Source organism: Aplidium turbinatum, chromosome 13 (assembly GCF_918807975.1).
Source record: "Aplidium turbinatum chromosome 13, kaAplTurb1.1, whole genome shotgun sequence".
NCBI classification, from domain to species: domain Eukaryota; kingdom Metazoa; phylum Chordata; class Ascidiacea; order Aplousobranchia; family Polyclinidae; genus Aplidium; species Aplidium turbinatum.
This window is the reverse complement of record NC_137484.1, coordinates 14,242,912-14,269,199: the sequence shown is the minus strand read 5'-3', so window position 1 is coordinate 14,269,199 and position 26,288 is coordinate 14,242,912. Positions and strand designations below refer to the sequence as shown.

Here is a 26,288-nt window from a genome sequence, read left to right as displayed (position 1 = left end):
GCAGCTGCCCCGCCTGCCCCCGCCTGCCCCCCCCCCCCCCTGCCGGCACCACTGTTGATGTCAATTATTCCATCCATTACGTGCCGATGAATGGAGAGCAGTCTTTAGAATGCGTTGCTCAAGCGCACACCACGAGAGTCGAACCAGAGCGGCTTAATCTTGAAGCTTCTTCGTCCGCGAAGACACGCTGTAACCAACTGAGCTAGTTCTAACCAACTGAGTTCGCTTTTTCTTTTCGATGATGGTCAATGAGACTGAGATCAAGCTTTTTTTAGTGTGGCCTTTGGTCAGTGTAGGCTACATGAGTGCGTAGATGGCTGGAGAGGCCTATTGGTGCGGTGAAACTTCTACTGCAGGAGGGCCAGGGTTGTTTGAGGCTCGGGCCTTGCGATGTTCTCGTTTTTTTTTTGCCAGCAGATAGCGTGCAATGTTTCTCAGCTGATTCTGCGCCTTTATAAATAAGACTGCGCCATGTTAGTCGTTCTGCGGCTAAGTCTAAGAAAGACAAAAGTAACGTGGTGGAATAAATACAAAAAAGCAAGCTTGCTTCAACACAAAAATACTGTAGCTTACAAAAGTCCTACAACACGCATGGCTCAGTAAACGTAGCAAATGCAAAACACACGAAAACAGCTGCTCAGTTGGTTAAGCGCTCGACTTGGTGCCCACAGAAACACAAGGTCAAGCAGCGATGGTTCGCCTCAGGTTGTTCGCTTGAGCCAAGGATATCTAAAGCAGAGGCTCCACGAAGGTGTTTATTACATCTGACAATTGAAGGGTTTTCGTTTTCCCTAAATAATCTTTGTTTATGATTGGTTTATCTTAGAGTTGGTCGTAAATCCAGAGGTGACTACCGTCTAGTCGACAGAAAAGTGTCGTAAATTTAGAGGTGGGTAGGTAGTAGGGCGCTACTTTTGTAGTTGTGGCCCGCGTTACTTTTGGTCCCTATAGCGCGCCACTTTTTATCGACTGGTAGCGAATAGCGGTAGTGGCCTACCGCTCTTAAAGCATAGCCTATTGTTGCGGTAGCGAGCTATTTTCAAAGTAACGGATGCCGATTTCTGCGTAAATTAGGTGTTTATTGATCTCATTACGTTTTCAAGCAAGCAAACCATTCTTTTTGTGGCAATCATGAAATTTCTAGCCTGCAATATTTTAACTTAACTAAATAGATTTTCTTCATGATACTTCATACTTCTTTATCATACGGTGGCAGTGGGCCAGTGGCACTCTCCTGAGATGGACCAGCCGGGACCATTAGGGTCAATCTTAACCAAATTCGAACAGGAGTATGCGGTGCTATGCACAAGAGGAATTTCGCTTTCTTGTTGGAAAACGCTGAGCGAAGGAACTAACTGTTGAGTCGTGCTGACCGTGTCACTCTTGCATGACCCATTTCCAAAACCACCAAATAAAATATTGGCTGTGGTAGCACTGGATGAAAGTGCACTGATCTGCCTTTCCATAAAAATTGTCTACTCTTGAAACATTCAAATTCAGTATTGCTAGATATGATGTTTCGTGCATCATTTAGCCAAACCACTGACTTTCCAAAATACACTTTTGCGGTTGTTTCCGTTTATTTAAAAACTGTCGTTGAACAATCCAGAGATAGGCTATTCTAAAATTCGGGGATTGGAAATTCGAATAGCCTAAATGTTAGGCATCAGTAGGGTCCAGTTGTTCAAGTTACTACGAGCACGGAAGAATGAGTAAATTTAAACACTAATTAGACTATAACGACTGAGCAGAAAGCAAATAAGAATTCATAGCCTAATAATAACATCGATTCTACGCTCGTTGGCGTATGTTGTTCTATTGGATTGTTTCACAAAGTAGGTTATAAGGTGAGTCCTATAAGGCTATAATAACATAGTTGTCTTAAAAAAATACATTAATAGCCTACTGCAGAAGTTCTAAACTTGAATCATCAACATTTATTACCTGGTCATTCAAAATTAATAATTAAAGCATTGGAACTGTAGTGTACAGCCTGCATAGTGCATATTGTCTTTACCAGTGGTTTTTTTATCTTAATTATTCTTTAGTTCAACTACTTGAAACAAAGTAGCCTAAAAGTTATCCAAGGCGGCAAACAAAATCCATTAAGGATAAAGCACGTAAGTTTGAAATCCAAATAATATCCAATCCTAGAGTTTATGGATGTCTAGAATAATCTTAAAAATCAACGCACAGTAGGCTATGTAATTGCAAGGATGCTTGTTTCATCTTGGTCGCCTATTTTTACCGTTTAGACGTCGTTATATTACGCTTTCTTTCATCAATAAATCAATTTCTTTATCTTCCAGCAGTGATGTTATTGTTGTTTTCTTCTGGTTATTCCTAACATTTCGTTGATTGTTGGAAATTGCCTTGGTTTGTTTTTCTTTTTCTTTCTTTGCCTCTTGACAAGCATATTTTTTATAGAATGTAAAAGCAATTATCGTAGCAACCACTTGGATTGAGCAAAGAAGTCCAAAAAAGCTGTATCGGTATTTTTCATTGTCATAAACCTGCATTGCATAAAACAAAATTATCAAACAACAGATAAGCCAATGCAATAAAAGATGAAGATAGGCAACAGCTAGTGTTGATTTTAGCTTAGTTAGATAAGCCCTCAACTTTGTACAAAAAAAAAAAAAGTCAAGATCAAGCGACGCTGGTTCTGCTCTCACGGTAGGGGAAGGTTTGGTTAGTTGAGCCGGGTAACGGTTGATCCATCCGGTTTTATCGCAACGTCGTGCATGATTAGTCAACCGTTTCATAACGAAAGTATGGAAAAACTTGAAGTCCATCAGCACATGTAGTTTTAGGGATTTTCTACAAGCAGAAAAATTGTGAAGCAGTTAAATGTAAAATGGTAGGTAAAAGTAGTTTTGAGAGAAATAAGAAATGTGTTATTTTTTCCTACGATGTTTCATCGTTGTCTTAATCGAAATTTGGGATAGGTAAGTGTAACTTACTCTTTGTTTTAGTAGTTCTCGTTGCTTGATTAGCCAGTTGGTTATTGGCAATTTTTCATGAATTTTGAGAATGGCGGCGATGTTAACAATTGAGCCACTTGCAATGTTCACGGTTGAGCCATGTCTTTGTCATAAGGAATGTAGTTTATGAACCGATGGTCCTTACGTAGGCTACTGCCCTAGTTTTGTTGTACCGTAGGGGAGAGTGGGGTTAGTTGGAAGGCGGGGTTAGTTGAAAAATGATCATTTTTTTAACTCTCGATAACTTTTTTAAATATTTACTGCCAACATGTGAAGTAGTTTATAAAAACACATAATCCATGTTAGTTTCGATTTGTTGAGTCAAGGTATAGCCTACGTGTTTGGCTGACAATTTTCTATTTTCTTACTTTCGAAGTAAAATTTTTGGCGTATTAAAAAACATCTTATGCGTCGATATCGTTAAAAATAGGCAGAAGTTTTTTGATGTGTGTCATCTGTAGGTGTTCAGCAACACTAAGACATAAACAAATTTTAGTCCAATGCGCCATGCTTGAATATTTTAGGAAAATAGTTTGTCATATGCTAATGGGGCTAGTTGGAAAATATTGGGTGGGGTTAGTTGGAAAGTGGTTTGATAACGGTATGACTATGTAGTACGATACGAGTATATCGTCGTGGTATGATAATAAGTAGTATAAGCTCCGATGTATTTGTTTTAAGCAGGCATACATTGTAAAATTTTAATTTGAATAACTTGGAAAGTGTTATATATACGGCATCACAAGTTTTAACAATGCGTTTATTAAAAAATGGTTTTACGATGATTAGGTGTAGAAGCAAGGTAGAAGTCATTGCATTTTGATTTTAAAGCAGGTAAACATATTTGCTTACAACCCCATGTAAATGTTTGTTGGTTGAAAAAAGAGTATCCATTCATTAGTAGGCATTAAACTGACGTTTTTCAACTAACCCCAGGCATGGAGTTAGTTGAAAAATCAATTGTATGTTTGTTTATTTTAAATTTTCATTAAAAGCTGAATTGACTCAATACTTATTTTTGGTTGTATGATAGAGGACACCATAGATGATAATTTAAGCCACTTCACGTTGTCAGGTTATGCATCAATTGTTTTAAATTTCAATTTAAAAAAAAAATCTTTTAGACTAGCCCCACTCTCCCCTAACTGTAATTGATGCGTAGAACTGGTGGCGTAGCCGGGGGGGCGGTTAACTTCCCCCCTTAAACTTCCATAAAAGTAATTCTTTCTGTAGGCCTAATGCGCCAGTTTGAGGGTAATTTTTTTAGCACTCCCCCATTATATTTTTCGATAGCAACGCCACTGGTTGCTAATGTTCGTTTTCTTCACAAACCTCGCGAAATCCTTTCAGAAAGGTAAAAGCATCTTCGTGCAAAGTTTGCTATTCAATGATTCTCAGTGTTTTCAGTAGTATAAATTTCTGTTCGTTCAGTTTTCACTGTTATTTCATTTTAAGACACTAGACACAATACATAGTTTAAACATTTTTTGATTGTTTATTTGCAAGATGTTTAAGAGAAGAGTTTATTGTGTTTGATGCAGATTGAGCTCTCTTTTGGGATATCTTTTGGAAGTGAAATAATAGCGGATCAACCGTGAACAATGAGTGGCTCAACCGTGAAATTTAGGGTATCATTTGAGCCGGCTGAGTGTCAATTTCAAAATGCCGATAGGAAATGATATGCATCGGGGTCAGTCGCAAACACAAACATGCTCACAAGAACCGCAAAAGACTGAAGTTTATCATAATGGATTCGGATTTTTGATAAAGTTTGTCGTTAAATTTTTATTGCAAAAACATCGATTTCTGGCTCAACTAACTAGACCTTCCCCTATAGGCTTAAGCAACGCATTTCAGGACTGCTCTCCATTCAGGGGTAGGCTACCTAGTAGCTTAGATGGATTAATTCACGGAAAACAACACTTCAACAAGGAAACTTCATTGCGTCGACCTCGGTGACCAACCCTGCTCCAGTTGTTCAAACCCCCTACAAGTATGCGAAACTGCCAAGAATAACCTATCAAATGATTTGTCAGTCCGAGGATAAAGATTCAAACCATCCAATCAATGCAATAAAGTTGATGAATTTAGGTTTAGCCCTGTAAAAATAGCAACTGATTAGAAATGACAAACTTTAAGATCATTGCAGTAAAAGCTTGACTCGTGCAGTATGGTAGTGTACCATTACTACCATAGACAAATAACCAAATACGCTACATGCTTTACGTAACCGTAAAATATCTTATTGATTGGATAAATTTGTATTTTTAGGCTGTGGAAGTAGACTATCAAAGTATTATTCGAAATAACAATTGTGAGTAGGCCTACCGTTAAATTGTAAAGCAGTCAAACACTAGTTACAAAAAGCTCGATATGCTTATTGTAATGTTTAACATAAACCCTTTTAGAAATTGAAAGCTTACACGACAAAGTGTTCTTTTACTGCATGCTCTTTGACTCCAATACAAACATGATTGATCAATCACATGTCCAAATACGATTGGACCTGGAATAAGTGCCAGCACCCGAAATGTAAAGAATCCCAATGCCATTCCAACAGATTTGTCTTTTGGCGTTAGGGTTCTGTTGCAAAACAACGTTGGTTTTAAAAACGTTTTAAATTTTTTAGTGAAGCACCATGGAAATAAGCCTACGATCATACAATAGACTAGAAATAAAAAGTATTTTGATGTAAATTCTTTCTTCTATGGTAGGCAGGGTAGGCTATAGGCTTTTTCTCTTAGCCTGTCGTATACACATGTCTGTAAAAATCAACCGTGCCTTAACGACTCAACGTGATGCAGACGGGGAAACCGGAAAACATGTTTAGTCTACAATAAGCTAACGAGGCTTTGATGAACCTAATATAAGGTCGTCACCGCATTGGCGGATTTAGATAAAAAAATTAGGGGTTTCGTAGTTTCGATAGAAACTAAATAACTAAATTTTATAGAACTAATATATAGAACGAGAGAACTAAATTTTATAATAGAAAATGGAAGATGTCCAAGTTGAGGTTCGATACAGCAGTCTGTTTTAATGGTGAGTCTGGAGAACTTGCCCATCAAAAAGGTTTTGCAAATTTTACCTTGTTTTGATCGTTTTTTTTTATTTATTTTGACAATAGACGCATTTTTGATTGAATATTGTATATGCATGCATATTATTTGCATATTGAACATAGACGCATACCCGATAGCTCAATTGGTTAGCGCGTCACTTCTGAAACGAAGAACCTTCAAGATCAAGCGGCGCTGGTTCGACTCTCGGGGTGTGCGCTTGAGCAACGCACGTTAAGGACTGCTCTCCATTCAGCGGCATCTAATGGATGGAATAGTTCCCCGGCAACAAGACTTCAACAATCGGAAACTTCACTCTGTGAATCTCGGTGACCGGGCCTGCGTCAGTGATTCAAAGCCTCTACAAGTATGCGAAACTGCCAGGATTAAGCTCTGCAAGAAGCATTCCCAGTCCGAGGATAAAGATTCAATCAATCAATTAACCATAATGATTAAACAAAAGATATTTCTTTAGACGTTGCAATTAAAACCATTGGTTTAAAGCTGAAATTAGCCTAAGGAAATTGTGAAAAATGAAGTTTCTTGGATATGCAAATTGCAAATGAATCTGATATGATCACAAACTATAAAGTGATCTCAGTTAAACCAACGAAAAACCTAAAGAAACTTCACCACAGTTGGCAAAGTCATAGCCTACTTTACCTCATTACAAGAATTGTTAATGGTGTAATGTGTAACCCTGCAAACCAGGCTGCGATGGCCATCAAAGCAACAGCCGTTACAAAAGGGCTGGCGCAATTACTTTGTTTACAGTGACCAAGAGTGACGGAGGTGTTTCTATGGCTATCTTCACCAACACAGAGGCACGAGGTATAACCCTGCAAGTAAACAGTTAAATAGCAATTACAATAAGTGAAATCAAAAAGATCAGCAACGTTTCAAGCTTCAATCTAAATATGCTTGAGACTTGAGGGGTTGCTGATCTTTTTATTTTCACTTGCTTTTTTTTGTCGTATCCAGGCTTATACCCAGTAGTTGAAGATTTAGATTAAGTGGACGGGAAGGCAAGGAAGCCAATCTTCGTGTCCACCTTCAGGCATGCCTTTAAGTGTCCTGTCAAAAACACAGCCACATGCTCTTGAGCGGTGTCGAACCGGCGACCTTTCGATTGCCGTTCAAGGGCTCTCACCACTCGGCTATGCAGCCGAATTGCTAAAATTATATAAGTCAGTTTGTATTCTTTGTGGATCCTTCTCTTGCTTTATGGGCCAATATGACAACAAGGCCTACAACAGTTCTTTTTCTAATAATTTTAATTACAATAGTTCATCCGTAACAGTAAAAATATATCAAATAATTCAAATGTCCTCCCCGTTAGCTCAGTGGTTACTCAAGGCTTAAGCTCAAGCGGCGCTAGTTCGACTCCCATCGGTGTGTGCGCTTGAGCAACGCATTTCAGGACTGCTCTCCATTCAGAGGTATTTAGTGAATAGAATAATTCCTCTGCAACAACACTTCAACAATCGGAAAACTTTATTCTGCCAATCTCTGTAACAGGCCCTGCGTCAAGAGCCTCTACAAGCATGCGAAATTACCAGGAATAACCTATCAAGGCTTTGTCAGTCCGAAGATAAAGATTCCAAGCCAAACCAAACAACCATTTCACTCGTTCAAAGGTGCTTCAAGTAGGCTACGTGTTCTTACGTTGACTTTGCCAAATTCGTTACTTGCGAAATCAGTGCACCCAGCGTGACAAGGAGTGAGATACGTGACATTATTAGGCCCGCAAACCGGCGTGTAGACGTCTTTACAGTTACAATTAGAATTGCAATTATCTTTCGATTCAACATCCAAACTGAAAAAAAAACGTTAATTGTTGATATCAAATCATTCAAAATGAGTTCTCGTTCTCCAAAGTATGTAATAACTCATGTTATGCTTGAAAAGCAGCTCCTGTTGTAGTAGCATACACTACTGTAATATCGTAGTTTAACTAAAGCAACCTTAGTGCTAAGATGTCTGTAATTTTGCTACCGTAACCTTATAGGTTAGACAATTTTGAAAAATGGAATAGCCTTAAAGCAATAGCATGTTATAACTTACAGTTAATTACTTAACTTAGAAAAACAAGTCAATACTTTAGCTGGACTGAAACTTTTTAATTCAAATTTTCAAAAAAATGATAGACTTGATTCTTTCAAAAAGCATTTGTTCAATTTAACTTAGTCACTAAAATGTATTCTTTTCCGCAATAGCCTACTTCATTCTGATCATGCAATAAATACAGAGCTCCGGAGTACGGATTCGAAGAACTCAGCCTTTCCGTCAAATTCAAAGATAAACTCGAAAAACAACCGTTTCTAAACTCGAAAAGAATCGATGTTTTTTAGGGGTAGCCTACCTTCCAGTTGGATATGGAACAGTCAAACCTGCAACTTCAGTCGCGTTGCAACGAACAAACATAATGGAAAGGAAAAGAATAAAGGAACTTCCAACTGAGATCAGCACTAAACGTGTAATTCCTCGAGTATCTAGTTTCCAACGTTTTATAAATAAACTTCCTGAAACAACTCCCAAAACCAAACAAGGAAGGCACGTAGTTCCTAAATATTTTTATACGTTACCTTAGGCCTAACATGGTTTGTTAAGTTATTATTAAAGCCTTAGGTAAGCTATGTAGGCTATTGCACAACGCAGCTTACAGTTTAAGCTAGCTTACATTACTTACTCGAATGAGATACTAGGCCTACTACTACCGTATTTGTTCGATTTTAATTCAGTTTCTGTTTATTTCTTATTTCCAGCCATCAAAGCGAAAATACAGTATTAGCCCACAGGCTAATTATAGCAACTCTGGTTGTTTGTACAGACAAAATGTTCGTTAAACAAAATAACTCCTTAATTTTTTTTTTATGTGAAAAGCATCGAACTTAATCGTAATCTTTCCTGTTGCAGAAGAACAAAGTAGGCTCACTCACCAATAAGAAAACTGGTCTCTGACGGCGATTTTCCAAAGGCAACTTCAAAATACTTCATCGAAAAAACGCTAAGTCCAGAAGCTCTGAAAGCTTCAACGGTCCACAAAGCAACAAGGATGAGATAACGCTTGTTCGCAAAAAGTCGCTTAAACACAGACAGCAAGTCTCTAAATAACAGTAAATAATAAGTTTAAATTGACTAATGTTGTCTTTACTTTGTCTGTAATGTACATTTAGATTCAAAAGTGTAGCCTAGGTTCTCCTATGCCTATCTACATACTGTAAGTACAATAAGCTACTTAGGCTTATGTAGCCTACAGTACTGTAGTCAAACAGAATACTGTACATCGTGCAGAAGGAGTTTCGAACGGTATTTAAAACTGTTTATTAAGTCTATAATGAATAAAAAATCATAGAAAGTATCTTGATGTGATGATCATGATGAATCATGAATTGAATAGGAACACCTTCACAGGTAGCCTAACATTTCGACAAAGTCAAGTATCCTACCAGTCAGGGGCGCCGGAAGCGGGCCCCCCCTGCCCTCAATTTTTCTGCAGATGGAGGGGCAGGGTGGGCAATTGTGCCCTTTTAAAGTCATGTAAGCTACTGCACATTTTGCAATATAACAACTTCTGCCATTCGCTTTTAGCCTAATTATAATCTTTCATTTTTGCCTCAAAATAATACGGCACAAAATTTTGCAACACAGTAGGCCTTCAGGCCTTAAAACTCGTTTTTTTTTCGGCAGCCATCGTGGCCTACCGGGAGCTCCTTCTCGGCGGCCAAATCTGCGTGCTTGGAGGCCAAAATACAAAATAAAAATAACGATAGCACAAGTAAATAGAATTAAACTTGCAACAATGCTAAAATGATCACTTAGCGTTGTTGAAGTCTGGGCCTAGGCGACGTCCTACAATAAAATCGTTGCACCACGCAATAACTGCTTTATCGGGATTGTAATCCAGTACTGCGGGACCATCTAACGCAGTGGTTCTTAAACTTTTTGAGACACGCCTCCCTTTTACAATTTTAACAAAATTCGCGGCCCACCTGGTTTCAAAATCATTAAACATTAAGCAGAACAGCAATTTATTTCCAGGTAAGTTGCATTAATGCGAAGAATGTAACTTTTTTGTGGATACCTTCAGTTCAATATGGTGTTTTCTCAAGGACAGTATCAAGGTTGGAAAATGAAGCTGCGTTTCCTTTTTGAACTCGTCGATGCCACAGCCTCAGTTTTGCTATGAAAGCATAGATGGCATCATAATTTTTTATGCGATTTGTATTCTTGCCCTGCAGGAGCAGATTTAAATTATCAAGGGCTTCGAAAATGTCCACGAAATAAGCCAACTCGACGATGCCAAATTCTGAAAGACGCTTTTACAACTTCCGCCGACAACGATTGGCGAAAGCACTCGCTACTTGCGATCTTCATTTTTTTAAAGAGTCGTTCTTGCATTGGAAAATAGCTAAAGGTTTACTTTGGTAGTCAAGGTGTTTTTTTTTCATGATGACGCTGCGAACGAGTTGGTCTCAAACCGTCGTTGCTCAGATTTTAAATGATGCATTGTAGCCAACAGGGTACAACTTGGTCATTTACTATAGCATTTATAAAGCCAAACTTCAGATAATTTTTGTCATACTTTTTCTTTTTCCCCACTCATTTTATGTCAATAGAACTGATTAATTAAAAATAAACCTAATTAAATCAATGCTAAAATTAAAAATATAATTTTCGCATGGTAGGCCTACTATCAGAGTTGGGGATATTGTTGTACTTCTAGCCTCTGTCACTTGTTGGTCAGTCGTTGCCATTATTGTTTTATTATTACAACTAAAGCTCGAGGCTGCTGTGTCAGAAAGCCGTTGTGTTACGAGGGTGTCGCGCAAACATTTAGCAACGTCTAAAACATTACAAAGAATACGAGATGTGACAACAACACGCTCTACAAACATACTGTGCCACTGCAACACAAAGTGTCACCTTCAACAATTGACTGTCCACAGTGTCCAGCGTAGTTGTGAAGCCATGTTTAGTTATAATTCATGCAGAGTTTTTCAATTTCTCGCGCCCCCTTGTGAGCCTCACACGCAGGGATGGAGGAACCATTTCAAAAGTAGGTGGGCCCTAAGGCGTAGTAGTCAAAGTTAATCAAACTTCTGGGGGGCGAAGCCCCCCAGACCCCCCTTAACATTGTTGCATTCCAAATACTTTAAATAGTTTATACCAGGGGTCGGCAAACTTTCTGTAGTACTGGGCCAAATCTACAAACTTCCGGTAACGTGCGGGCCGCATAAATTTCAACATATAAACATTATCCTTACATTATCCTTAAAATCATGGCGCACCTGCAACCCCTGTTCCTGTGTCTATTGCACAATGAGACGTGTTTGTTGCCGTTTCATATTTATTATCAAACACGTATTAAAACGCAATGCATTGTTTTTATTTACTTATCATTTATCAATGTGAAGGATGATGTTGTTTCTGTGTCATGGCCAAGGTGTTTAAATCAACTGACAACTTTGTTGATGATATTTGCAATACGTAACTTAATTCAAATGACGATCTGACAGGCGAGTGCGAAGTTTATTCTTTGCGTAATTCATTTTTGAAAAAAGCTGCTCACAGCAATATGTGCTTCCAAACATGCACATTACACGTTTTGCATTGTCATACAGATGAGGATAGGTGGATTTCTGGACATATTTTTTATAAAAGTTAGCAATTGGAACTGAATCGTATTTGGCCTTCAATATGTTGGATGATTGAAGTTCAATTATTTCCATTTGCATCTCATGTGGCATAGTATTGACATCCATTGAAAATGTAAGGCAAATAAATCGAATCTGTTTTTTTGATTTTTCAAATCGCAAAATCGAGATTCAAAGTTAGTTTCAGTGGAAACGATAAGTGATATGTACTTATCAGGGTTGGAAGGTTTACAAAGGCCAAAATTTGGAAAATGAGCAAAGTTGGAATTGATTAATTGAGTTTCCCAAAGACGTAGCTTGTTTACGAAGGCAGTAATATGATCATACATCTGATTAATAAATTGCTCCTTTCCTTGTAGTTGTACGTTTAGCTTGTTCATATGAGAAGTGAAATCAGTGAGAAAGGCTAAATCTGTTAACCAATCAGGATCACTAAGTTCATCAATGCCGAAACCTGCATTCTTTTGTTTCAAGAAAGTCACTATTTCCTTTCGCAAATCATAAAACCGTTGTAACATAGCATTGCGACTTAGCCATCTAACCTCGCAAAAATACACCAGATCTTGATGCACAGCATTCATCTCTTCAAGTAAACTTTTGAATTGGCTGTGGTTAAGCCCTCTTACCAAAACAAAGTTGATTATTTTAACAACAGTAGACATTGTTATGATATAAAATAAATTCATGCGTACATAATGATGAAACTTTAGTTTATGCACTAAAAGTAAGATCGTTGGAGGGCCGCAAAAAGTTTGTCCGCGGGCCGCATTTGGCCCGCGGGCCGCAGTTTGCCGACCCCTGGTTTATACATTGTGTTTTCATGATTGCCTTTTGTGCCAACCAGCGAAAAATTTCCGTTTTTAGGCCCGATTTGGCAAAACAAATTACAAAATTGTTAAATTGCTTTATAGCACTCTACAAAATATGGCGATGTACACACAAATAAAAAGGCAAAATACACACACAGTTATAGGTTAATACCAACTTGGGAGAAATAATCTGCAGCATTATACCGTAGGCCTACGTGCAGTCGTGCATGCACTGCATAATATGTAATGTTATCATTGTTTTAACCTTAGAGAACAATTAGATTGATTTATAGATTACTTCACCAATCACACGCAACCACACCCACATGTGCTGCTCATCAACAATTCGGCTCAACAGAAAAGTTTGAAGATTAGATTTCATCATTCACAGGCCAAAAAAATTTTTTTTTTAAAAGGCTCGGCATGTGAGAGTCATTTTAGGGTATTTCGAGGCCCCTGATTCCGAAAATGCACTTGCTTTTTTTTCGAATTGTCTTTAGTTTTTGAGATAGCCTACAGCAAAAACCTTTTTTTTGCAATTTTGAGCCGCTATAGATTTAACGTCGTATCGTTTATTACATAGACAAAACTGAAAGTAATCCCAGGCACATTTCTGAGTTTTATAAACGCTATTTGGAACCAATCACGTTGATTACACCCAAACAAACGGTTATTTAACGTTTACTGGCCTAGTAACAATCATAATACGACGTGAAGCAAGCTTTAGGATACAATATTAAGATGTAGAATATATAACTTGTGCTTTGCGTTAATATATTTGTTGACTTCAACAGTATCAGACTTACTAATTAAGCTTCTAAGTACAAACAACAAAATACATACTTTGTTTTGCTTAACAAACTAGACGAATAAGCAAAAAAAAGCCATCGATGAACAAACGCAATTCTTTATTATGGTAGGCCTACTATGCTGAGCAACACCCATCAAGGTACAAAGGCCATTTATATAATTACAGAATAGAAAGTTGTGTTCTTCAATAAAGTACCGTAGCTGCTTCAAATTTTATCCTTTTTTTTTTTTAAATTTTATCCTTGTTTCGGAAAAACGTAATCTTGGTTCGAAATTCAATTCCTGGTAGTTTCGAAATATCGAAAAAACTAAGTGCATTTTTGGAATCAGGGGCCCTGAAATGCTCTAAATTGACTCTCACCTTTTGTGCCAAAATTTTTTTGTTGGCCTGTGTAATCAAACTAGTGTGTATGAGTGAAGAGCTTTTTTTGGAACTCCTTCTCTAATTTGCCGTTTTCGCTACCTTTTCAAAGAAATTTGGCTTTCAAAAGTGGGTGGGCCAGGCTCACCCAGAAAATAAAGTAGGTGGGCCTAGGCCCACGAGGCCCACGTGGTTCCTCCATCCCTGCTCACACGCCCCCCAGTTTAAGAACCACGTTAGATTCTAACGACACTCGCACGAGTGTCTCCAATGTAGCTGATTTTAAAGAAGTTCGCCACTCCCCTAGAATTCTTTTTAGTAACGAAAAACAACGCTCGACATGTGTTGAAGATGACGGCGAGGTAATAAGTATTTCAATGATGCGAAGGACATTACTAAAAGAAGCATAATATTTGCGAAATATGATCAAAAAATGTTTTACCCTTAGATGTCAACTTACCTAGTTCTTCTTTTTAACAACGATTCAATGTCCGACAACATCGAATCGACATAAAAGCGACAATATTGCCAGCCGATGTAAATTAGCACTTCGGATTAACACTTTGTTAAAATAAACGTCGGGAATTACAAACAAGACTTACAGTGCTGGTGATCGCAGATGGATATATTCCATCAATACAAATATTCCCGTACAATACAACAGTGGCGATTATGACGCGCTGACCTAATTCTGCGTCACTCTTTGATACTACATATTTTCGACAGTTAATCCACGATCATTCTATTGCGAAATTAAATAATTGGCTAGAAGAGACCGGCGGCCAAACTTGGCCTATTGAGGAGGTAGCACCGGCGGTCATTTAAGTACTACTTAGCGGCCATGGCCGCCGGCTGCTTTAACCTGTTAAGTGCGTAAGACGACAATTGTCGTTTTCGTGATCGCAGCTATTCATGGCGCTTTTAATTTCGCTTTCCTCTATTCGCTTTGTCTGGAAGGCGCAATTATGACGTGTGAAGAAACATAGATGCATTGTTTACACTACAATAACGATTGCAGCCTGACGGAAATCATTAATCCCTAAATTACTTTATTACAAAATTTGGTAGCTTCTGCACTCACCTACAATATAACCACAATTACAAGAATAAAAAGATTTCATCCTAACTGTTTTTTTCTGAAATGGCTTCCTTCCGGTGTATAAAATTCGAAGCACATCATGCGCGTTCAGTCAGTGTGAAGTCATTTTGATGTAATGTTGCAAGCAGTTTCAGAAATATTTTGTGTTCGAAAACATATTTTGTAACGTATAGTCAACAAAGCAATAGGGTTTTGTGTTGCTGCTAATGTTAGAACAAGCGTCAGAAAATGATACAGTTTGAATATTTCCAAACTAAACTTACGTGTACTTTGCTCAGTGTCCTATAAATGCTTAGAAATTATTCTGTTCTGTGAACTGATGTATTTTTTTCTTCATAATAAACAAATAGTTCAATAATGTCACAATGGTGAAAAGAATAATCACTTGAGAGTAATGCGATTACACTAGAAAACAATAGTCCAGCCGGAGACTTCTCTGCAATAGTAGATGAAAAGGTAAAGCAATAGACACAAAAGGAAATTGAACAAAAGCGTATTGTGCTACGTCATGGGGGTTCCCCAATACCCTAGCAAGCAATAATGCGACGAAAAATACTGCGAGTGATCAAATACGCACAGTAAAGAGAGTTTCGAAAAATTAATTACGCACTTAACAGGTTAAGGCTTGACAGTAGGTTACATGATTATAACATAGCATGATGCCTTTCTTTGTATACCCACACTTTTCCTGTAATCTGGAAAAACCTAGTAAGTCAAATTTTTGGAAAAAATCAGTTAGGCCCTTATTTGGATTTAGTAGGTCTTTCCCCATCTGTTGATCCAGTTAAAGTGCAAGAAACGCTTCTCTGTTGGTAGATTTTCAACTGGAAGAACTTAGCAAGTCATGTGAGTGAGGTATAATGCTTTAGAAAAACCTTTGATTTCTCAAATTTGTGTTCAACAGACTTACTAGGTTTTTCCAGATTACAGGAGACTTGTAGGCTATTATTACTCAATACATAGTGAGCTGATAGATTAGCATTATCGCTATATCTTAACTTAAAACTTGAAAAAATTTGCTTTTTAGTAAACAAAAGTGCCCTTTTTTCTTAGTTCTGCCCCCCCCCCCAGTCAAAAATCATTCCGGCGCCCCTGCTACCAGTTGTGTACGGTTGCATGCGTAAGTAACCTAGTAAGTAGTAGCCTATACTGTTTATCAGAGCTGGAATAACAAAACCCTCTTAGCCTATCTTTCGTAATGCGCGCTTGAAGAAATGAATAGCCCATTTCTAAGAGCACCTGCTTGTTTGGTGACAGAAAAACCCCAACAAACTAACTTTACTTATACAGTATATGGAAATCTAACAAAGTAATATTATCAGATTCGGCAAGATTGTAGGTTAGGCTATAATTTATCGATAAAGCTTTAGCCATGTGATGGGCGACTTTTTCTGAAAAAGCACAAATAAGTAAAAGCATAAACACTAACCCGTAACCAGTGAAATCAACTAAGCTAACGCTGTCCAATTGCAGTATTTCAGAAAAGAACTTTTTAACATAAATTTTTTATCTTGCAAAACTACATACAGTAATATTTATTGAGAAATAAGCTTACTTACACCGTTAAACTGATTAAAAATCAGATCCGGTCAAATACCGCACTGTGCAAAATTTGTTTTGTAAACCAATGCCAAAAAATATCAAATCACTCTGAGTAGGCTATAAAAAGAGCCTAAAATGTAGAACTGCAACCTAGTCGATGGATCCTTGTATATTATTATTGTAACTGTCTCCGCCGCCAGTGTAGCCAAATCGTTTGGCATCCGCTGGCTTCGATCAGTCTTTCAACAAGGTTGATAGGATCTCCATTCTGTTTTGTCCTTTGCGATGTTTTGCAATCGATGGAGATGTGGTGTGCTGAGCAAGGATCCCAGGCCAGCTTTTCTGATGTCAGATCTCAGCAGTTGTAATAAGTTGGTACGATGACGTCCGGTTCGGCCTTGGTACTTTTTGCTGCCAATTATTGCAAATTCAAGGGCTTTCTGGGGAGGTGAGTCCTGGTGAAGTCTCAGAATGTGTCCAAACATGTTCCATCTCATGGTGGAGATCTTGCAAGACAATGGTTCACTGTTGCATATTTTGTAGAGGTTTTTGTTCGAGATAAGACTGTTTGGCCAAGTATGACCAGTTATGACACGTAAATGTCTTCGATGACAGGCATCCAATCTTTCAAGACTTGCTTTGGTAACAGACCAGCTATTACAGTTGTAGATCATAATTGGGATGCAGTACGCGTTGTACAATCTTAGTCGCAACTGTAATGGGATTCTCGATCTCTTGCTCCATAGTTTCCAGTGTGATCTGAAAGCGACATTGCCTAAATTGCAGCAAGATTTGACACCGGCAGTGCTGCACAACAATGATCCCAAAAGTTTGTGTGTACGCCATTTTTCGTTTCCTCAAATCGGTAGGCTATCAGCATCAGTTTCATTTGTGTCTGCAAGAAATATGTGGTGAATTCAGTTTTAGTCTCATTCATGAAAAGATTGTAGTTTTTCAGGTTCTTTGTTGCAATAGATTGTAGCATATCAAGTGGCTGTCTTTCCTCATCCAGAAACTCAACATCGTCTGCATACTCCATTTCCAAAGGCATGCATGTGTCAGATATAGGGGGGTTTGGTCTGGAGGACTGCTCTCGCACTGAGCTCAATGCTGCAGATAGGTAGCAGGTGAAGAGTATTGGGGAGAGGCTGTCTCCTTGAGGGGAACAAAAACCGATGGTTGTCTCAAAGTTTGCGGACATTTCGTTGTTAATGCGCACATACAGTTTCGTGCCAGCTAGCAGGGTGCGGGGTAGTCGCAGTTCATTTTCATCACAGCCAGCTTGGTCTAAAATTTGAAGGATTTTTTTGCGTTTGATGGTGTCAAAGGCTTTGGACATATCTATTCCCATTTTGTGGAAGTTCCATTTTCTAGCCATTACCACTGAAACGAGCATACGTTGTGCCCAGACAATGTCAGCACAGCTTCTGGGCACAACGTATGCTCGTTTCAAAAATCCTTGTATAACCAATATAATAATTTTCCGAAACATCGAGAGGCGGGTAGGCTACAGGTTTCTAGAGACATCAGCTTCTACGTTATGCTTATAAATCCCCAAACCTTAAAAATATAGGCGGTCTAGTGAAGTTCATGTGCAAGTGCATAAAAATATTCAATTTGATTCTGAGATGTGTTTCTACTTTCCCGTTAGCAAAATCTATCCTTTTGCATTCATTCTACGTGAGCAGAATATGATACGCTATGCTTGCTGTCTGCCTACGGTAGTTTGAAAAGTTTCAAAACTGACAACGTGAGGTTTGTGAGATAAACTAATTAAAATAAACACCTTTTTTCGAGCTTTGGGCTTGATTTAATGTTTCTGTGCTCTTCTGGGTTTCCTTTTGTGGATTCCTTCTGTAAAATGTCAACAACAATTTGCTAAGGATATCCGTTGAAGTAACAAAAAATTATCAAACCCAAAATGACTCTTATGTTATTCTTGAATGCGTGTCTGTTATAAACAATTTGTTCTTTTGGCAATAACAGGATTTTCTGACAAGTAAATCACAATTTATTTAGCGGAAGCACGTGTTAGCGACTATAGCGCTGTTCCTTTTTTTCCTATCTTTTCAGGAGGCAAGCGTGGGGACGAAGTGTGCACGGGACGAATTAGGTTTCTTCCTTCCATTCCCCTTTAACACATTCTTGGTCCGACAACAGTAAATCATATTTAACCCTTAGTAGCCTACAAGCTATTTTCGTACGCGGAAAGTACGTCACGGGCTATCTTAGCCCCGTGCTAATTAATCGCTAATAACCGGAGCTGTGAAAATCACAGAGCCAAAATATTTTACAAGATAATAGCCATGTGCGTATAGAAATTAAATTTTTTCCAACAAATTTATTAAAATAAAGTGTTTGAGATAAAAAAAACGTCAGAAAGTCAGTTTTTATCCTATAATTTCCCAAAAATAGCTTCAAAATCGATCGTTTGAACGCATATTTTTGAATTATAAGATAGAGTAATGCTAAACTAAACAAAAAATTACGTTTGCTCAAAAACATAAGGCATTTTTTGGTGTTTTTACATTTCAAAGTAATTGCACTAACATTTAATAGCTATATGCACTACATTATAGCACTAGCTATAATATAGGAAGTTTCATGAAAATGTCTAGCCACCTGAGGCGAAATGCTTATTGTGAAGGGCAGGAAGGTAGAAAAATGACCAGTTTAGGTTTAAAAAATTCACAAAGAATAACAACTAAAAGTCAAGAAATTTAACATTTTTAGCATATTTCCTTCTGTGAAATATTTCACTACTAAAGTGAGGCGTCCTCATAAAACGCCATGCCGCTACAGATAGGGTTAAACTAAATCATCTCAAAAGAATTTAAGTTAGCCCATACAGAAAAGTCTGTTAACAGAGTAGGCCTGCCTATATTAGTTTATCTAAATTTTTTCGTTTATCAGCTCACAGTAAAAGTCATATGATAGTGTGTAGTTGGCATGAAGCTAAACACATCTTAAAAATAACAGTTAAACAGCGAAAAACCAATTGAATTGAATAACCACTTACTTCTTCGTTGTCCAATTTTTCACCCATCTTAGCAGGAAAAAAGCTTAAAGGAATAGTTAATAATACGAGAAAAATAATTGGAATAATGAAGCCTATCCACCAAGCTCCAACCCATCCAGGATGCTTTGGAGATATACTGATAGTGGCTGAAAACAAGTTATTATCATTGAAGTTGAAATTTTGACATCGGCATATGTTATTTGTTAATGTTTCGAAACAATTTCAATTTCTGGATTTGTTTGCTTATTTGTGTCAAAGAAGCTGAAAATTTAAATGGATTCAAAACTCGCTTGAAAACATTCTATTTCACTGAACATTATGACTGAAAGTACCGTAGCTTGCGCTCAGGAGCATAGTTTGCACTGTGCATGTGGAGATATACGTATAAATGTTGTTATTATTAATAAGAACGCGTGTTTTTACATAACGCTGTGGCCAGTACTCATCATATAAGTTAGCCTACATCATATCATGATCATATACATGATGCTTTTAGCCCTTTGCATTGTCGATCGTTTCACCTCAGTCAGGTAGTAACGCTGTCAAGTATAGTGTATACAATAACTTTAAATTGGTTCGTCCAATGCTACGTCCTAAACTAGAAGTCTTTCATTCATACAACCCATGACTAAACCAAGTATTGAACCGCCGTCTACAGACTCAGAGGTGGATACATAGGGCTCTCCAGGGCCGTGCCCCTCCCCTACTCCCAGTTCCCCAGCTGGGGGGGGGGGGGGGCACAGCTGATTAAAGGCTCATTTTAGTCTGCCTAATGTTTTTCGACTGTTTAAAAAAATAAAAAATTACTACAGAAGCTCAATAATTAATCAATAGCTAAATTAATTCATGCAAGGCCGTATTACTGCTTTCCAATACCCCGACTGAGGGCTTACCTCTATAACCAGGGGCCCACTCACATTTAGTTCGTGCAGAGTTTTTCGGCTTGTAATTTTATTTTATTTTTTCTATTTTTAGAAAAAAAATTTGCTTACTTTGCTTGCTCGATCACATTTCGTTCATCTTGGCGATAATGGACAAGCATAGTTGGGGATTAAGGCAGTGAAAAGTTTTTTTTGTGTTTAAAAAAAAACTAACAAAATGATGCAATATTTCGCAGTAAAAACTGTTCACACAAATAACTTAGTTAATTATTAAGTTAATAATTAAATTGATAAATTTCCAGATAGTTTAAAGAAGCCAGATAGGCTATATGAAGTGAAAATGTTATCTGTGACTGTGGGGACACCTCAGGCAAAATTTTCAAAGTTCTAGCACACTAGGCTTAGGGGAATCCTTCTGTGGTTACAAATAAACAATTTTTTAACTGGTAGCCCGTTTTAATTTTATAAATTTGGTTACATACAAAGTGTGCATCTTAATAAAAAAATACTGCTCCTGAAAATGCCTAAAAAGTGACCAAATCAAGATTATATTTGTCAAAATGTTTTGGAGGGCAAACCCCTCACACCCCTTTCTGTTTCATTTATTTGGACATTAAGTTTTGCATTGCATTGTGTTTTCCCATTAGGTCCCATTAGGTCATGACGATGTCGCCGCCAATGTGCGGGTTCAACTATGGCAGGAGAGACTGGCAGCCGGACCGACATTGGCCAATATGGAGCTCACACCCATGGAGAGCCTTCCTCCCAGAAAACGTGAACCGTGGAAGTATTGGCGATGCCTCAACCGCTTAAGAACTGGTATTGGCAGATGTAAAACCTTGATGAGACACTGGGGGTATTCCATGGGGAGCACAAGTTGCAAATGCGGACAGGAGCAAACGATGCAACATCTACTCGAATGCCCTGACCTAAAAGCAAGGTGCTCTGCACAGGATTTGGCCGAGTTCAACGATAGAGCAAGAGCCTGCGTGATGCTCTGGGCTACGGCCGTGTGACACACGATGAAGAAGATTGCATTGTTCATTTATTTATCTTATTTTTATTTTGTTAAAACTCTGGTCCTTTCCCAACTTTTTCTAGATCCCCTTCTGTATTGTTGGCATAATCTATTAACTAGTTTTTTCTGTAAAATGTTAAAAGTTGTTTACTATTTGCTAAAAAGGTGAATGTTAATTTTTTCCCCACGTTAAAAGAGTTTGCCGCCCTAAACGATTTTTGGTCCTATTTTTAAAAGCAATCACTAAACATAGGGGCCCAATACTGGATTTTAGGGTGGGGGGGGTGGGGCGAGGCGCTCACATGGCCCTGGGGCTCTCTTACTAGTACCTTGGTCATGGGTTAGCCATCGTCAAAAACGCGGACACAAAGTATCGAATTGCTGCCTTTTTAACCATGGTTTTACATTACTACGTTAGCAGAAGAGTTGAATAAAAACATTTACGTACAGGTGTCGACCCAACCAAAATCCACCCATATCTTTAATATGAATGAACTGCTAACAAATGACAAGGCAGGTCCAATTAAAGCCATAGAATTGAGAATCCCTGTATAAAAAGATTAAATATAAAATTACCGATAGTCCTACTAATAATAGAAGAAGTAACTTGAAGAAAAATTAAACAAACTTGCTAAAAAAAAGTTATAATAAACAAAGTGACCTTCTATTTATACGCTGCTGGCTGTTATGAATAGATAGGCACACATACGACTTCACAAATACGGTGACGTTTGTTTGTTTGTTTATGTTGCAGCACTACATTGGTACACTGGATCTACTGTATTCTTTAATGTCTGGAAGTCAATTGTATGTCTTGAAAGAGTTAGGATAAGTTTTTGCGAGGTTAAACCAATTTTACTGCAGGTTTAGCATTCTTTGCTGCAAAATTGCCGCTGTCGTGATGCACTGAGATGTTAGCAAGAGAAATAAATGATAAGCTGCATCTGAAAATCTTTTTTGATGAGAATTTTCTAGTTGTGAAATGTTTGGACAACATTCATGTTAAGTTTACCTATATACATTGCACTGTTCTGTTTACTGGCGTGATCATCGATATAGGAGAGGCCAAGAGGCTGTAAGGGAGAGGAGCCTATTCCGCAAATTACGATTCCAACAAAGATGAACCAATACACATCGGATGTTGAAGTTATGTTTGCACCGTCATCACTACAATCAAAGGATTGGTTGGAAGCATTGGCAGACCTGCGCAGAGAAAGTAGAAAAAAAGTTAACATAAAAATCAAAACTTTGAATAAAACACTTTGTAGGCAGTCGCAGTTTAAGTCTATAGTCGAAAGGGCTCCACTCCTTAATCGACTGTATACCTTTAAATGTATTACAAAAACAACCACATGCTCTTAAGCGGTGTCGAACCAGAGACCTTTCGAACGTCAAACCATGGCTCTCACTACTCATCAATGCACCCGACGCAACGGATACAGTGTCATATCAAAACACACGTTATTATTATGAGAAAAAATATGATAAAATGCAAAAAAAGATCTCCTGATTTTTGTTTGTATGAAAGACTATGCTATGCTAGGCCACTTTTGGAAAAACTTGAATATGAGGCTATAAGACCTTGTAATAGTTATAAAAGTAAAAACTAGCTTGTGCAGTGTTGAAAACATAAACAAACTAAAGCTGAAAACCCACAAGTCACATGTAATTGGTCCATCCTGTGTTGCAGATGCATTGAGAAATATGTCTGGGAATTCATAGCGATTGCCAATAAATTGTGGTATTATCACTAAAAAGAAGCCAAAAGCAATCAAAATGGTTCCCATCGCAATAGTTCGTGGTCTGAAACAAATAGATAGGTCATCAGAAATAAATACACCAAAGGTACCGACCGTTATGGCTACAAAAGCCCGTTAGATTTCTCTGAACATGCTTGCTTTTAACAACAGGGTGTCCAAATGTATTCCAGGAGAACCAGATTTATAATGCAGAAGTGCCGAATAGCCAACGATCCCTAGTGATGTTAGTTTGCACAATAAAAGAAGCATATTGACATTGTGTTATTTAATGCTGTCATTTTTACACAACATGCAAGCTGAAACATTTGTTATTTACATATCACCGGATGAGAGTTATCTGCATTTTAAACACAAAATGAAACATTCCAGAAGCTTTGTAAAACACAGCCGTCTGCTGTGCTGCTGTGAAGGATGAAACTAACGGCCGCTACTGTTTGTGTACATTTGTGCCTATTATTTTCGTGTATTTTTTTTTCGATTATGGACATTCTTGTCTGATGCAAGTAAATAATAATAAATACCCACGTCAAGTCTGGTTCGTGAGTAGTAGTAGTAGCAGTAGCTAAGCAAAAAGTAACATGTAGGCCTAGGCCCACGTGGGAGTCTCGGTTTTGATCTCAAGCGACTTTTGTTTGAGTTCATAACCGAAAAACGTTTGTTCACACAAACATATTGAACCGTACAAGCTTAACACTTTTTTTTAACAAAATATATTAACTTAGTTTGAAAAAAAGCGCATTGAATTGGTAGCCTATGATTTATGTGTGTCTACAAGTCAAAAATAACACATATGCAACAATTTACTGCGTCCGCCCCGTTAGCTCAGTGACTTCAAGCGCACTCAAGATCAAGCGGCGCTGGTTCGGTTCTCGGGGTATGCGCTTGAGCAACACATTCTAAGAACTGCTCTCTATTCAGCGGCACCAAATGGATGAAATAATTCCTTGGCAACAACAATCGGAAAACTTTAGGCTATTTTGTCAATCTCGGTAACCGGCCCAGGGTCAAAAGCCTCGACACGTATGCGACACTACCAGGAATAACCTATCAGAGGCTATGTCACTCCGAAGATAAAGATTCAAAAGTCAAACCACGTGCCGTGTAAGAACACATCGCTGGCCCTAGGTGGCCCGCGATGCCTAGGGACACCGATGAGCTGCATCTTTCTGACGCACCATCTTTTCTTTTTTCAATATAAAGAAATGCGAAGAGCCAAATATTTCATCACGCATTGTCGATTGAAGTTAATGTTTTGTGGTATGTTGTCACACAGGACTGACATCTCTTTAAAATAAATTGTGACAGGTAATTTTTTGTGCCATTCTTTTATCCTTTTAAACTTGCTTGACGTAGCCTACATTGCTTTTATCACATCACTAATTACTTAGATTAGGTCCTAAAATAAGTATTGACTTACAATCATATTAAGCTATACTACACCAGTTATAGTGACTGGGTCCGCATTGTAGGCTACAGTAGGCTATAGCTCAACAGCATATTTGTCAAGTGAACTGCTGAACGCTCTTCTTTAAAATACGCACCCCGTCACTAGCGATAGTTGACTCACATTGATTAGTTTGAACTATATGTAGGCTACTTTATACTAAATAGAAGCCTACCTGTGATAACGACTTCCAAAATAAGAAACCAAAATCAATACAGGAGTGCTTCCAATCTGAAAGCTGGACGATAGGAGAGCTATCGTTGTACTTGAAAGAACAAACCTTCGTTCCAATGTTGTCAGGATGCTTTTGAAATATCCCATTCCAAAGACCTTGATAAAAAAGAACTAAAAATTAGACAATTTGGTCGTCGATTGAAATAAAACTAGGCTAAATTCATTTTACGGATGATTGTAAACTAAAAGATAGCCTAATCTTTGGTTTAAGTGGCCATTAAACTCACAGATGAGGTTTAATAAAAGCCATAAAAGCAAAGCTTTGGTCAAGACTGATAGAAAAGATCACAAAATAGACATTACATCATGTCAATTTGTAGGCTAATGACCTCCCGCAAGAAGAGAAAGTGCCCATCTTAAAAACTTACTTGGGGTATTCAAAAAAAAACCCATGTTGTGAGAAAAACAGTTCTGCAATGAACCTAGGCTACGTTCATATCCAACAGCCACATCCAACAGTAGCCTAACAGTATACTAGAATGGGTCCAATGCATGGCCTTGGTCTAATGCAGGCATGTGCAACGTTTTTGTACTCGCGGGCCAAATATGAAACTTTGAATGATAACGCGGGCCACATCAACTTTTTTTTTGAAGAAAATTTATTATCATTTTCTAATGACAGTAGGTTATTGCGTAAAAACAAGCTCAAAATACGCAGGTCAACAGAAATTGGTGTTTTTTTGCAAAGTCAAAAGTGATCTCTGAAAACCAGATTTCACCAACATCATTTTTACGTGTATAAACTGTTGTAAGGTTATCTACACAAATGAAAGAGGTGTAAGGCTTCGCCACCACCCGTCAGAGAAGGTTTATATACGCCCTGCCTTATTACAATTTCTGTTGCCAAAGTCCTCAAAACTTCCCCAAAAGGGCGGTGGCATGTTCTTTGCACCACAACAGCAATACTGTGACGAATTTTTACAGGGAATTTAGTAAGCTCACTTGCTAACTATGTCCCTAGTTTTCACGCAACCATTATATTGAATTCAAGAAAATTTGGGAAATCGCGGAATATTGACTACAGCAAAACATTCTCTATTTCAACCTCAAAAATATTAAAAAAGGTAGGCCTACTTGGAAAAAAAAAACAAGCAACTCTCAAATCTAAAAAAATGCAAATTTATAAAAATAGAAGACCAAGTTTACGGGAAAACCACAAAGTTGGAAACGCTGTTCTACACACTTTTAAGTGCTAAACTTAAACTTTTAGGTATTACTAGAATGGATTCATTCTTACTTCTGCAAACAGTATGCATCCGATCCAGGCAGTAAAACTTCGAATGTTGATGCAAAACGTTGAAGACATTATTGGTTTGCCAGAAAAAATTATTCAGCTGAAAATCATACGCTACTTATTTTTCATAACTTCTCGCTAATCTTCCTTTAACAAATGTGTTATTTAATAAGTTAATTATTAACCTTCATGAGTAACTGCTGTCTATGTTTGCCTATTCACGAAAATTCAACTGCATCGAACAATAACCCTATTTATGTAATCAGCTTATTTAGCTTTATTTTTATGAACAGAAAACAGCTTCTAACGTTTTGTATCAAAGTTACAATTTTCTGAGTAAGCTACAGTCAATAAGCGCACTAAGGCTGACATAGTCT

General features: G+C 37.9%; 1 protein-coding gene across 1 annotated transcript; it reads right to left on the bottom strand.

The window, feature by feature from the left end:
- Positions 1-1,571: 1,571 nt before the first annotated feature.
- LOC145781671 (solute carrier organic anion transporter family member 1C1-like) lies at positions 1,572-25,983 on the bottom strand. The gene is made up of 13 exons (XM_082593346.1): positions 25,915-25,983; positions 24,619-24,773; positions 22,896-23,042; positions 22,252-22,442; positions 21,688-21,786; positions 19,341-19,486; positions 18,108-18,175; positions 8,983-9,149; positions 8,406-8,607; positions 7,709-7,859; positions 6,707-6,882; positions 5,408-5,567; positions 1,572-2,513 (listed from the first exon to the last, which is right to left on the bottom strand). The coding sequence occupies exons 1-13, from the start codon at positions 25,981-25,983 to the stop codon at positions 2,262-2,264; spliced, it is 1,983 nt and encodes a 660-aa protein (XP_082449472.1). The 3' UTR covers positions 1,572-2,261.
- Positions 25,984-26,288: the final 305 nt, after the last annotated feature.

What these genes read in the sequence shown, in the direction of transcription:
- LOC145781671 (XM_082593346.1), bottom strand. Translation starts at nt 25,983, where the DNA reads ATGTCTTCAACGTTTTGCATCAACATTCGAAGTTTTACTGCCTGGATC. An exon ending in GATGCATACTGTTTGCAGAA is followed by an intron (nt 24,774 to 25,914) that starts GTAAGAATGAAT and finishes TTTTTTATCAAG; the next exon opens with GTCTTTGGAATGGGATATTT. An exon ending in TTTGGAAGTCGTTATCACAG is followed by an intron (nt 23,043 to 24,618) that starts GTAGGCTTCTAT and finishes TATTTGTTTCAG; the next exon opens with ACCACGAACTATTGCGATGG.